Below are 13478 nucleotides of genomic sequence, written 5' to 3'. Positions count from 1 at the left end.
TTACTTTTTGTTTTTTATACTTTTTTTTAAATTGTTTTTTATACTGTTACTTTTTCAACGATATATTAGATAGAAGTACATAAAATAATTTAATACTGGCGTTACTAGTATTTAATCTTTATTATTGGACAAAATTTCTTACTTCTTATATTTATTACAAATAAAAATATAATTAAATTAATCATACGACGCGAACAATATGAATATTACTATTGTACAAAAAATGTAAAAAAAATATATCTAGATATTACAAGTAAACTATACACACAAACATCTTTGAATAAATCGGATAAAGGTAATACAATAGTAACGAGTCACTCCTATTCAAAGTTACAATATAAATATGGAATTGTATTGTTTTATAGTTTTTGTATATACTTATTGTTAACTGAACTATGATCTCGTAATAAATAGTATAAATACCAAGTTTTGTTAAATAATAAGAATTAAGGATTGATAATAAGAAAGTAAAAAAATAAATAGCAGTTTGAGGAAGATAATACTAAGAGAAACGAAAGATTCAATATCAGACAGAATTAGGATCATCTCATTAGGAAATATTTCTCGATACAAGTTTGACAACGATATTCGTTAATGTGGTTTTGCACAGAGATAAATTTTGAAAGACAGTTCCAAGTATTTATTGTATTGTGGGTAGACGGTAATTGACGAGATATTTAATGTTAAAAGTTAGAAAATTCCTCAGGGCTTTTTTTCGATAAGATACACGGTGCTCCACATCACAGTCATCCATATTAAATTGGAGAGGAGTGGTTTTTATGGAAAATCTAAAAAATGCTAATACTTCAAAACTATTAAAAACAACTACTGACTGAGAAAGGAATATTCATACCGGAAATCGACTTTTATAAATGGAATATGATATTTTTTATTAGATATTCGAATTCTACGCAAAGAAAGTTTTCTTGTTATTAAAACTGTAATTTCTTTAAGTAACTCGATCATTAGCTAATGGAATTTTTCAAGAAGTCGATTCTTTCGAAAAGAAACTAGATTTTTATATCTTTCAAAACAATGGTCCGTTTGTAAACTTAAGTTAAAATTTTTTTTTATTACATTTACAAAATTATTTTAAATTATGTGAACCGATATTAGATCTATTATGTTTATTAGATATGTTATGAAACAATTTCTAAATTAAATTTCTTTTGATTTATTTATTTATTAACAAAAAGGAATTATTCTGTAAATTATGTTATAAAATAAAAAATTTATAAAAATTCTATATTTTTTTCGTGGTAATTCTAAAGGGCAATTTTAATTTTGCAATTTATTTCTAATTTTCTTTTAAAATATATTTTTGTTGTTTACATTTCTTTTTAATTATATATTACTATTTACGTTTGAATTTTTTAATTTGAAAAATTTGAACTGAGACAAAATGTTCATATTTTTTTACATAGACTCCAAATATGCAATAACAAATATTATGTGCCATTCGAAAATGTTATGAATATTACATTTCCGGTCGGTACTAAAACTTTCAATTATTATCATTTGATGCAGCATATCGGAATTATGAAAATCTTTTGGGTTTTCCACACAAGTCACTCCCTTCATTCTAATGAGGGGGAGGGGGATGGTGGTAGTGGTGGTTTAAAACACTTTGTATATATATTTTTGTTGTTTACATTTCCTTTTAATTATATATTACTATTTACGTTTGAGCATAAATTTTATTGAGTATAAAAAAATTTTAATTCTATTAGTTCGCTTTATTTTTAATTACAGGATGAATCTTTCAATATATTAAGATCACTTACAAAATTAAAGAATGGAGTACGGAGTATCTCATTTAAGTTGATACAATGAAGTATCTTGCAGCAGACAGTTAAAACAAAAGGTGAAACATATTTTTCAAGATTTTGAGACAGAATTCAAATGATATCAATAAAATGCCGTAAAAGTACATATGCTTTTTGTCTTCAATATCTTTTTGTAAAACTTTTATTCTTTAAGATATTTAGAGGGTCTATAAAATTGTTACGGTATTACATTAATTTTTTACATTTATACACTAATAACAATACAAAATTTTTGATAGAAGAACGCCATAAAAAGTGTTCAAAATGATGACCTTCCGCTTCCAAACACTTATTAATGCGTTTAATAAATGATTGATGTACAGATAATAAAATTTTTTTCTTGATAATTCGACAGGCAATTGTGATTCACCATTTCATATTCTCTGTTTAATGAATGTGTTTCAAAAATTTGTTTATGGTATGATTCTCGTCATACAGAGCGTTGATCGAAATTATTATTTCAAATGAGTATGTTATTACATGAAGCAACTGCATTTAATATTTTAAGTGCAGTGTCTTATGATCTGCATACAAGTTTGCAACAGCTTGAGCAAGAAAGTGGTATTATTTTTAGACTTGATTGTTGCATTAACAGCCATCATTTTAAACACAATATGCAACTTCAAATCATTGGTGTTTTTATTCTCTACAAAGATATAAAAAAAGATAAAGGTTGTTATTTAGAAAAAATATCAATGATCTTAAATTCTCGTAAAAAATGAAATTGGAAAAGAATAATACTACCGTTTCATGTGCCCCTTTGAACAGTCCAACTTTATCTTGAAGAGTTTCTTTGTAAGACCATAAATAATGAAGATAATTAAGTAGTCTCTTTTAAATTGTCCATCTTGTACAGGGCAACCGACTACGCAAAGGAGACTAGCTATATCTTGAAAATTCTTATAGATAACAAAAAATGTTATAAAGTATAGTTAAATGGTTTAGAATGGAGCATGTTTTGATATTTGAAATTTTGTGAATTTTTATATATTAATGGATTTAAAAAATTTAACCGCGCCGATGTTTTATACCGTACTCCACACTTTTGAATACGCTAGTTGGTGCACTTCTTTCTTCTTTGCAAGTATTAAGAGATTTATGCCTCACAACTACTAGTTTATATGTTATTGCAATTTAAAGTTTCCTTAGCCCTGAAATTAGTTTATATATATTAATTGTTATCATTATGACTGACGATGTAACAAATGTTCGAGTTACCCTGTATCCGAAAACTTTCTCCTTTTTTTACATTATTTAAAATATAATTAAGTCTTCTTCAATAATTTTAGATATTTCTTCCAAAATATGTTGTTTAATGTAGGAAATTTCACTTTATTTTCAATAAATCCTTTGATATTTTTTTACAGAGACGAAAAAATGCACCGATTAAGAAGTACGAGGCATAATATAAAAAATAGGTGCAGATGAATTTTGGAGGTACATTAATGTATAAAAATGTATAAAATACTATTAGAATATGCTTTATTGCCTTATGAAATTTTTTTCTATCTATAAACATTTTATAGATATAATGTGTCTCTGTTGTGTGGGACATCCTGTATATTCACGAATATGAAATATATAATAGAAAGACAAAATGGTATTGCTTTAATTAATATTTCTATTTTAATCAAAGTACTAGATTGTTTAGTAAGTTTTATCGAACGACAAATCTTATTGAACAACCTATTACATGCAAATCATAAAAGTATTGATAAAGATATAACAAAAGAAAATTTATGGCATTACCTATATGAGCAATATGAAGTCAACAACGGACGGATAATCGATTTTTACATAACATTGCTCAACATTCTCGTTAAGAATATTCACGATTAAGAAAATTTCAGAGTTTTGTATGTTGTTATGGGAAATATTCCAGCTTACGTATTCGTTACAACAAAAGTGTTAATTAAGTACAATGTTTACAAAAAATTCAGTTTCAATATTCAAATATAACATTAAAAGGTTGGCACAACAAAAAGAAAAAAGCGCAAATAAGAAGAAAATGTGTATTAGTGGAGAAAAATCCCTACGGGACTCGAATTTATATAAAAAATTAATGCCATATGGTAGGTAAGCGCCTTACAAAGGCGCTCTTGCTTAAAAACTGTTCTTTTATTTTAGCAGATAAATATACCGTCAAAATTTTAAGATTAAATATCTCGTAAGCTATTAATAGTATGCCAACAAACCACAGCCATTGTGCAAAACCTAATTGACAAAACACATTTACACCGAGGATGTTTCTTCGTCACTATGAGTCTTTGGTGACAGTACACTCTCCAAGGAGACTGTTTAGAGTACCGTGAATTTTTTAGTTTTTATTACTGTATTCATTTTTGTTGAAAAAAACTTTGATCAGATATGGTGAATATCTTACAGTTTGTTTATACTCGTCGATACATAAATTAAGTATTAACAAAAATATTGACTACATTGTTATTCAAAAACTATATAAAATAATTAATAAGATGTAAATTAGATTCTTTACAAACAATTTTTATTAGCCAATGGAAGATAAATTCATTTCACTGAATCAATAGATACAGTCGGTAAGGACTGATGGTTTTCCTTTTCTTACTCATGCACAAAGTGGAGATCGAAATGACCTACGGGGTGCCTGCAATAATATTTTCAAAATTCGATTAATACGCTTAACTAGTCCATTAGCATATGTGGATTTTACGGCAACGAGAATATGTTTTATATTTTTCTTAGTTATAAACTCAAAACAATAACTTCCATAAAAGTAAGAAAAAGGATATATTGATTTATAAAAACACGTAGGTACATAAAAAAAAATTGTCTTTTATAATAGCATTATTTTATTATTTTCAAGAGTTTTGTGCATTGAGGAAATAAGAATTTTTATAGTCAAACGGACTGCAAAACCTAATGGATTTAAATTGTATTCGAAAAAGTTATTTTCACTAATATAAATTTCGATTGATTTATTTGCCATATCAACAAACTTTATTAAATCAGAAGCTCAGTGTTCTCAGTGTTTGGCATATTTTTATTTACAATGGATAAGGAATAACGACTGATATTTTGCGTTATAAAGAAGCTAAATAAACGTTGACCCGGACGAAAGTTTATTTCAATAATATATAAGAGCGGACCGGTATTTACTTATACAAAACGATAAAGCTACCATTGCATGCGTGGCTACGCGTGCTTGTATAAATTAAAAAATACTTTGTGCTATTTTACACACTAAGGTTTCGCTTACCGAAGTATTAGCGGTTAAAGTTTATAAATGTAACTTTATGGACTCGAAAACAAAGAATACGTGTAGGATTGATAATTCTGTTTCAAATTCATCTCCTTCGACTTCAACTTATTTCTTCGCTGGTTATAATAATACTTTGCACACTGGAATCGCATATTACTGTATTTTGACATTTTAAACATATTTATCGTGCAATAACATAAAGCATATAAACTTTCAACCTTAGTAGAACAAATTCTTGATACCAATTCATTAAAAAATATATTTCATCCCATATATCGGTAAATTGTAATATTTTCACAAAATATACAATATGGATGTTTGACCTCGTCCTTGGAGAATTAAATGTACAATTCAACACGGGACGATAATAATGGTCTATTTATTTAGTAGCTGGTTTCCGGAGTTGTGCAAGACTAACACGTAAGTTTAAAGTAAATATACAGTGAGTCATAATCAAAATCATACACCGTCCATATGAAACATACTTCATTTTGTAAAAATGTTTAGGGATGTCTTGGGACAAAAATATGTTGAATATATATTTTAAACATATTTGTATTCATTGTGTAGTAACATCAAGGCCAATGAACATTTTTAAATACAGAAAAAAAAGTCACTATAAAACAGCGCAGAAAACATGTTACAGCTGAAATCGTTCAGTAGACTCTTTTTGCATGGGGAATTCCCAGAAAAAAATGAAAGTCTTGCAATAGAAGAATATTACATTGTCTAACAATTATTAGTATTGTCTACTGTAGCATTTGAAATATATTTCAAGTAAAAAAGTAAAGCGAAAAATGTAAAATGAAGCAAAGAATTGTAGAAGAGCGACAGATTGTTATTAAGAACTATGAAAATAGTAAAAGTTATAGAGAAATCGTACAAATTATTGTCAGAAGCATTAGTACAATATAATATAATAGTAAATAAGAAAAATTGAAGTGAATTTGAAGTTTAGTATATCAAAATTGACTAACGAAGTTGAGAAATATCTATAAAAATGTGTTCATCCAGAGACGGTAAGAAAAGTTTTACGAAAAGAAGATATTTATGGTCGCTCAGCACGCGACAAGTCATTTGCAAGTAAAAGAAATAAGCAGAAAAGATTAGAGTTTGCTAACATATATTATATTTACCCAAAGACATTAATTTTTGGAAAAAAGTAATTTTTATCGACTAAAGCAATTTTAATGTTTTTTGTTCCGATGTGAAAATTACCATGCGATGACGATAAAATGAAGAATTTAAAATAAAAAATTTGAACTCCACAATTAAATATAGAGGTGGATCGTTAATGATCTAGTGTTACGTGTCTGCATCTGAAGTAAGCACCTTAGCATTTATTGAGAAAAACATGGATAAATATATTTATCCGAATATTTGGAAAAATAATATAAAAAATTGGGAATTTTTAATTGTTTTACATTTTATGTTGATATCGACCCGAAACATACTTGACACATTGAGAAGATGTGACCGATATGTAATTATCCAAAAGTGATTAAGACTCCTTCCCAATTATCTGATCTGAATGTGATAGAAAATATTTGGACGCGTGTCTAAGCCAGGGCCTACATAGAATTGTAGGTAATTTAAATATTGAGAAAGAGGAAATTACATTTCTGAATGTGAAAATATTCGTTGACAATACAAATATAGATAAATAACAAAAGAAATAAGAGCACACATACATAATATATTTTACAAATAAGTTGTAAAAAAGCTTGTTTACATTTTGAATTCAGTTTATTAATTATACATTTAAAATTATACAAAATTACTTAACAATAAAAATTGATTTCATGAGGTAGTAAATGTAGTGACAACTGATGATTAGAAAAAATGTGTGGATCACATTGTCACTAAAGTTAAAAATAAATTTTGAGAATTAGATAGCAGTACAGAAAACATTGTAGAATCATTTATCATTAAATGATTCTGAGAAGACTTCAGATAGAATTTAAGTAATTGAATCTGAGCAGTAAGTAATTGAATCGTTACCAATGTGCGTAATAATTAATCGTTTCTCTTCACCACTTGGATTTTTTTTTCGGGTGATAAAATCTTTTACAAAGGATACTCGCATCTTGTCACACTTTACTTTTTGTATGACTTGTCTCATTTAAGTAATAAATAGGATGATTGGTTGTTCTACATTCCCTTATTTTTCTTAGGTAGTTCCTCCACCGGATAACAATGTCTTCCTTTTCAGTTGAATAACTGTCACCCCTTCGTTGACAAAATTTAAATTTCAGTGCTTTTAATAACTTGTGAAATGAGCTTCTTTTGAAGTTTGGTAAAGAAGAATTAGCGTTGACAGCTTCCAATGCTTTATTAATTGTGAGTAGTTTACTTCGACGGAAAAATTAATGAACTATTCGTTTTATTGCCTCTTTATCGAAGTCGTCTATTTTATCCTCGATTTTCGGTCCATTCTTGGGTCTTTTCGGAAACGATATCTCTCCATTCTGACACATTAGTTTTTGTTCTAATCCTATAGATTGGTGTATATCGTAATAAAGATATTGAAAAATTGTATAATGTTTTTCCACATTTCTCCAAAACGTAATACACACGACGCATTTTATCTATATCTTTCGAAAATTTCTGTAATACAATTACTTAGGTTTATTATGTCGTCCAGATTCTTATTTGGATTAATTCTCACTTGCTCTTTAAAAACATTTAAAACAATATTTTTCTCATTTGCACTAATACATGTTCAGTCAATATGTATTTTAATTGATGACTTTTAATATTTCTTTGTCTATGTTCAGAATTCAAAAATGACATAGTGATCATAGAATTTGATAAACGCGAGAAAACGTTTGTGAACCATATTCCTTTCTGGCATGTCTTGTTTAATGTTACATACACTTATACACAAAAATATTTGAACGCTTACAATTCTAACATTCAACTAATAAAATATGTATGTTAAGTTGATGCATTTAATATAATATGACACATAAAACAAGAGATAGGTCTTGAAACTACATAAGTAAAATTAAAAAATAATTTAACAATATATAACGTTTTCAGAATACATTCATTGTAAACATATATCAGAAGTGATTCATAAATGTATTCGAATTTTGAACTAAGGATTTCTGACGGTAAGAGAATGTAAACAAACATTGCTCAGTTCACTAGCAGTTAATCCAAGCAAAACAGTGTTCAAAATTTCTGTCACAATTTTCATTATTAATAATATAATAAAATTAATCTCAAGAAATTCGAAACAAACGAGTCAATCAGATAATTAATAGTATATAATATAATAAATTATATAGTGAAATTGCACAACTTGTAAATAAAAGTAATTGAATACACAAAGTAATATTACTAATAAGCTTCGTTGTGGTCAACCAAAAAAGTTGATCGAAAGAGAGAAAAGCATAATTATATGAAAAATCAGACAACACCATTTTACTTCTGGATCATAATTGGCATCAATGATAACTATGCAATTCCAGAAAGAAGTGTATCCAAAATTGTCTCGTTGTTTACTAGAAATAATAGTTACATGCACGAATTCCAAGGACAAAACCATTAGTAGGAAAACAAATAATATGATGCATTTACAATTCGCCGAAAAGTTTATGTACAAAATGAATTCATTCTGTGATACAATATTAATCTCTGACCAAAATAAATTTAAAGTTTCTAATAAAAAGTATTCGTATAGCGACTAATTACGATTAAAATTCTAAATAATAATATAATATTAAACAGTATTTTTCAAAGAAACATATTACATCTTTTTTGCAAAGTCTGCAGAACAACAACATCAAATAAACGATAATAATATTTATATTGTTTATAGAAATAACAAAAAAAAAAAAATAAACAAAATGACAGAAATGAACGCGTAATAACTGTTAATAAAAAAATGACGAATAATTAATAATATGATTAGTATTTAGTAGAATTTTCCTTCGATTTTACTATTGCAACTAACCTTACAGGTACTGCATTAACTAAATCAGAAGGGATTTTATTAGTGATATTATTCCATTCGTTGATTAAGGCATTTTTAAGTCCATTTTAAATGAAATTGTACAAATGCTTAGTCGAGTAAATATCTAGTGATTTCGGGGGTGTTTTTAAATATGCTGGCGTACTATATGCAATTCACAATTTTATATTGTAAGCAGTATGATTAAGATGATTATCTTGCATGATCACAAAATTATTTTCAATACCTATACTTTTCAGAGCTTAAATGAAGATGAGAGTTTAAAATATTAATATACATCTTGTGATCTATTATTCCGTCAATGAAATACAATTCACCCACACTGCGGTACCTCATGCAGCCCCAAACACATGGAATCATCACCATGTTTTATTGTTGGCTGCAAGTTCTGAAATTGATATTCTTTTTCTCTACACTGTGATGTATCCATCGGAGCAAAAAATATTAAATTTGCTCTCATCCATGAAGATGACTCTGTTCCAAAACTCCATGGATGTTTTCTCGTGACTTTGTATAAACTTCAATATTTTCTTCGAGCTGTTCTACCATGATAATCTTGACTCGCAAAAAATAACGTACGTTGTTAGAAGATCCAGTGATGCTTAAATTATTTTTAAGTTCTTCAGTGATCTTTGTTGCACTCATTTTCGAATTGTTTTTAGTTAATTGAATAATAGTACGATCATTACGTTCAAAAATTTTTTACGGGCGTTCAATTTTTACACGATTTTACAATGCAAAGTGCAATTGCACTGATGCACTCAAAAAATAAAAAAAATCGCTACATGATGATAGATCTTGTTAAATAAGATAATATAACTTGTTAAACAATGGAAAATTTTCCTTTACAATTCTTTTTCATCTCTGGTAGAAACTGGATTATGGCCCGGTTTAGTTACTAAATACATTCTGTACATGAAAATGGACTGCTGATTACCCAAAATGAACATTAACTGCCTTTCAATCGTACTTTACAGCACTTCAGCGAATTTGATAATTTTCTTCACAGTCGGTCATAGCGGGAACTCCGTCACGAATGTTCTACAACGTCGTTGTCTGTATCCGCCCTCTATTAGCGATATAAGGAGAGTAGAAATTGTATTTCATCTTAGGTATACCAGACAATGAGTAATAAGAATAATACCGAATCAATACTGTCGATATCAAACCATAAATTTTAACCTGGTATCGAGTAGTATAAAACAATATTGATTTAGTTTACACAATATTCATTTTTGATACATGGATAAAAATTTAATTCAATTCATAGAATTTATAATATAAAGTTTAATTGTAAAAAAATGTTTAATCTAATAATTAATATATTAATATTAATATGACATATTTAAATGTAAAAAAAATCCAAAAATTTGGACATCAAAGATATGTATTTCTACACTTACGATTTTAACGAAAAGTACAATACATTGCTATATTCCTTTAGTTTCAATAATGACTTGTAATCTTCTTGACATGGATTATATTAAGTTTTAAGTAATTTCCTTTGATATTTTTGACCATTCTTCCGAAAACACTTTTGTATATCAATCTTATTGGATATTTTTCTTTTTGTCGTTTCTAAATTGTATATGTGCCATAAATTTTCGCACGGATATGAGTCATTTTACGCCACATCGAACACATTTGTACTCGATGTTAGGGATTTTGATCAAATTGAAGTACACATATGTTAAAGTCTATGTGTAAACGAACGAGGGTTATGTTACATTTTGCAATTTGAAAAATTGTTTAAACAAATAAAGATGTTCAAATTTAGCACTTCTCTTCTATTTTTACTGAAACTGCTTTCACAGAAGAATGTTTATCTCTACAATTTTTGAACATACGAACTTTGTTATTATATTGTTTTATTTGTAAAGGATTGCACTGTCCAATTAATTTTTTGTTTTGTTAGTAAAATCATGTTTATGATACAGAAATGTATTTTTATTTAAAAAATTTGACCTATCAATTCGATCGAAAAATCGAAAAATACATTTCTTTTCTTATTATTGTGAAACAGAATATGCAAATGTAATGTTAAACGTTTTTAACCAAAATTAACTGCTACTGTATTGTGATCTATGTATATCTTCTAAGATTATATCTAAATTATGGTTTTTAATTTATGAACTTGCATTGTAATCATTAATACAGAGGTGAATCGTAAACTGGTTGTCTCCAATGAAAGCTCTGTACTTTATTCCGTATAAGATAATTCTTATATTCCGTATTAGATTGCGAGAAGGCCTTTAAAAGGTTTTCAAAAATGTAACGACGATTTTATCATACTGTTTATTTCACACTTACCATCAACCGATTTATTATTCATCAATCGGTTATCAACCGATTGTTAATTCCCTTTTTGTCCGAGGTTCGGGAAGAGACATATTGTCCTTATTGTGGCCGGGATAACGTTATATTCTTACGAAAACACTCAAATTTAATGTATTTTGCTTACAGGATAGTCTATTTTGTAAAATTACGAACGTGTTTTGTATAGTGATTGACTAACAAACGCGCTTGAGTTAGCAAACACTCTACCCATAGTCGATTTGTTTTGATTAAAACTCTAAAGCCCCGCTACAGCAAATTAATAACATACAGTCGAAAAGTAAAAAACACAAAATGTGAAAATATTTTATTCAAATTGTTTCAGACTTGATCCAGGGGGCAAATTTGTGATATAAAAATATTTTTAATATTTATTTAACTTGGTGTATTAGCTACTAATTGCAAACTAAAAATTATCACTGTCATGAGAGTATTATCAATGGATCTGTCAGATTGTATTGTCAAATCTAAGTTGAAACACGACCTTATTTGGACTATTTTTAATTATATACAAATAAAAATTTGTTTGAATATTTTTATAATAATACATTAAAAAATATTGATAAGCGCGCATATCGTTTTGAAGCTCGTCTGCAACCAAATTCGTTGGTTGATGTGCTTACTCTTGGTGTATTTCGTTCAGACTCCTTGCCGGACCATTTGCACACAGTTGTCTTTTACAATTAGATACAAATACAAAAAGTTAATTTCAAAAATGAATTTACTACCATCTCTCCATAAAACATTTTGAGTGGACTTCAGAATGTAGGTTTTAACGAGGAGTTACTGCACATAATTCTTGTATTTTGTACAATGATTTATATGCGGAAATGAATTAAGAAAATAATTTGAAGAATTTATCAGCAATTGTTTTGTTTTTAACTTTCTGTGGTGTCTTTTACTTAAAAGAATCAAATATAATACTTCAATTCTTAATTTTTGTTTGAACAATCTTTTCTCAAACTATTGTATAATAAATCATTATTATAATTAATATTGTTGTTTGTCAACCGTAATAATAGTGTAATATTTTTCATTTACTTTACAATGACAATTTTTCAAGAGTGACTAGTTTAGCGATCATTGAGAACAAGGGTAGGGCATTTAAAAAAGGCCAAATATTTTAAAAGTGTCTTCAAACGATTCATTTTATATTGCATTTGACTTGAAATGATCTTCAATGATCTTCAATTTAGATTATTTTGTTCGTCTGAAAAGAAAAATATTATATAAATATAAGTTATTTAACGCTTTATTAAAAAGTTATAAACAAGAATACAAATTTCGAAGGATATAATAACAAATATGATTATTGCGATATAATGGTGAAGTATATAAGCAATATTTACATTTAGTTTGTTTACGCTAATCGTGGTTACTATTAGTTTAATGCAGCTATGTAGTAGCGAAATCGTACCTCAATAATATTACATTCCTTTAGGTATATTTTTTTCTTATTTAGACTTATATAATATATTGATAAAGGTTATTACCTTAAAGTTGGAATACCCTGTATAAGGAACATTGTTAATATCTGAACAAACTGTTACATACAGCAATGAGAGCAATAGTCTTCTTTTTACAGAACTAAGAAGCCTTATTTTTTAACGACACTTGCTTTTTTTATATTTTGTGGAAAAATATTACGAAATAAATATTTAATGAATTTTGTTCCAGGTGAAAGTATCACGGCAAAACAATATCTTGATACTGAATTTTTATAAGACTTTTAGTTATACATCCATCTCATCATGAATCATGGGAAGAATTATAATCGTGGAGCAAATTTTTGGGGGAATTGCATTCAAGATAATCAAGAAAAGGAACAAGATGTAAATGTAGATCTACTCTGTAAGGTATAAATCATATTTTAATTGTATAAATGAATATTTATATGTACGAAATAAATTATTTATGCATTAGATTTAAAAATGATTATTATTCAGTTTTTAGGGTTAAATTCCTTTAAACGAATCATTAGTAATTTCATCGACTTGTTTGAAAGACATAAACGTTTAAAACGACTGCAATAAGTTTGTGTTTTAAAAAAACAGAATGTCTAAATAAGAATTTTCCTTCTTAATCACTGACTATAGATACC

At 27.5% G+C, this 13478-nt stretch overlaps 1 protein-coding gene across 3 annotated transcripts in view; it reads left to right on the top strand.

Annotated features, from left to right (window-relative positions):
- Wech (tripartite motif containing 71 protein wech) overlaps positions 1–13478 on the top strand; it is a 38380-nt gene that overhangs the window by 3874 nt on the left and 21028 nt on the right. For all 3 annotated transcript variants that reach the window (XM_076307514.1, XM_076307522.1, XM_076307508.1), the window contains exon 2: positions 13055–13233. In XM_076307514.1, coding sequence (XP_076163629.1) covers positions 13129–13233 — 105 coding nt within the window. In that variant the 5' untranslated portion in view covers positions 13055–13128. The remainder of the gene's footprint in view (positions 1–13054; positions 13234–13478) is intronic.

Source organism: Ptiloglossa arizonensis, chromosome 1 (assembly GCF_051014685.1).
Source record: "Ptiloglossa arizonensis isolate GNS036 chromosome 1, iyPtiAriz1_principal, whole genome shotgun sequence".
NCBI lineage: Eukaryota > Metazoa > Arthropoda > Insecta > Hymenoptera > Colletidae > Ptiloglossa > Ptiloglossa arizonensis.
Note: the sequence above shows the minus strand (reverse complement) of the source record. Positions and strands in the feature narration are given on the sequence as shown.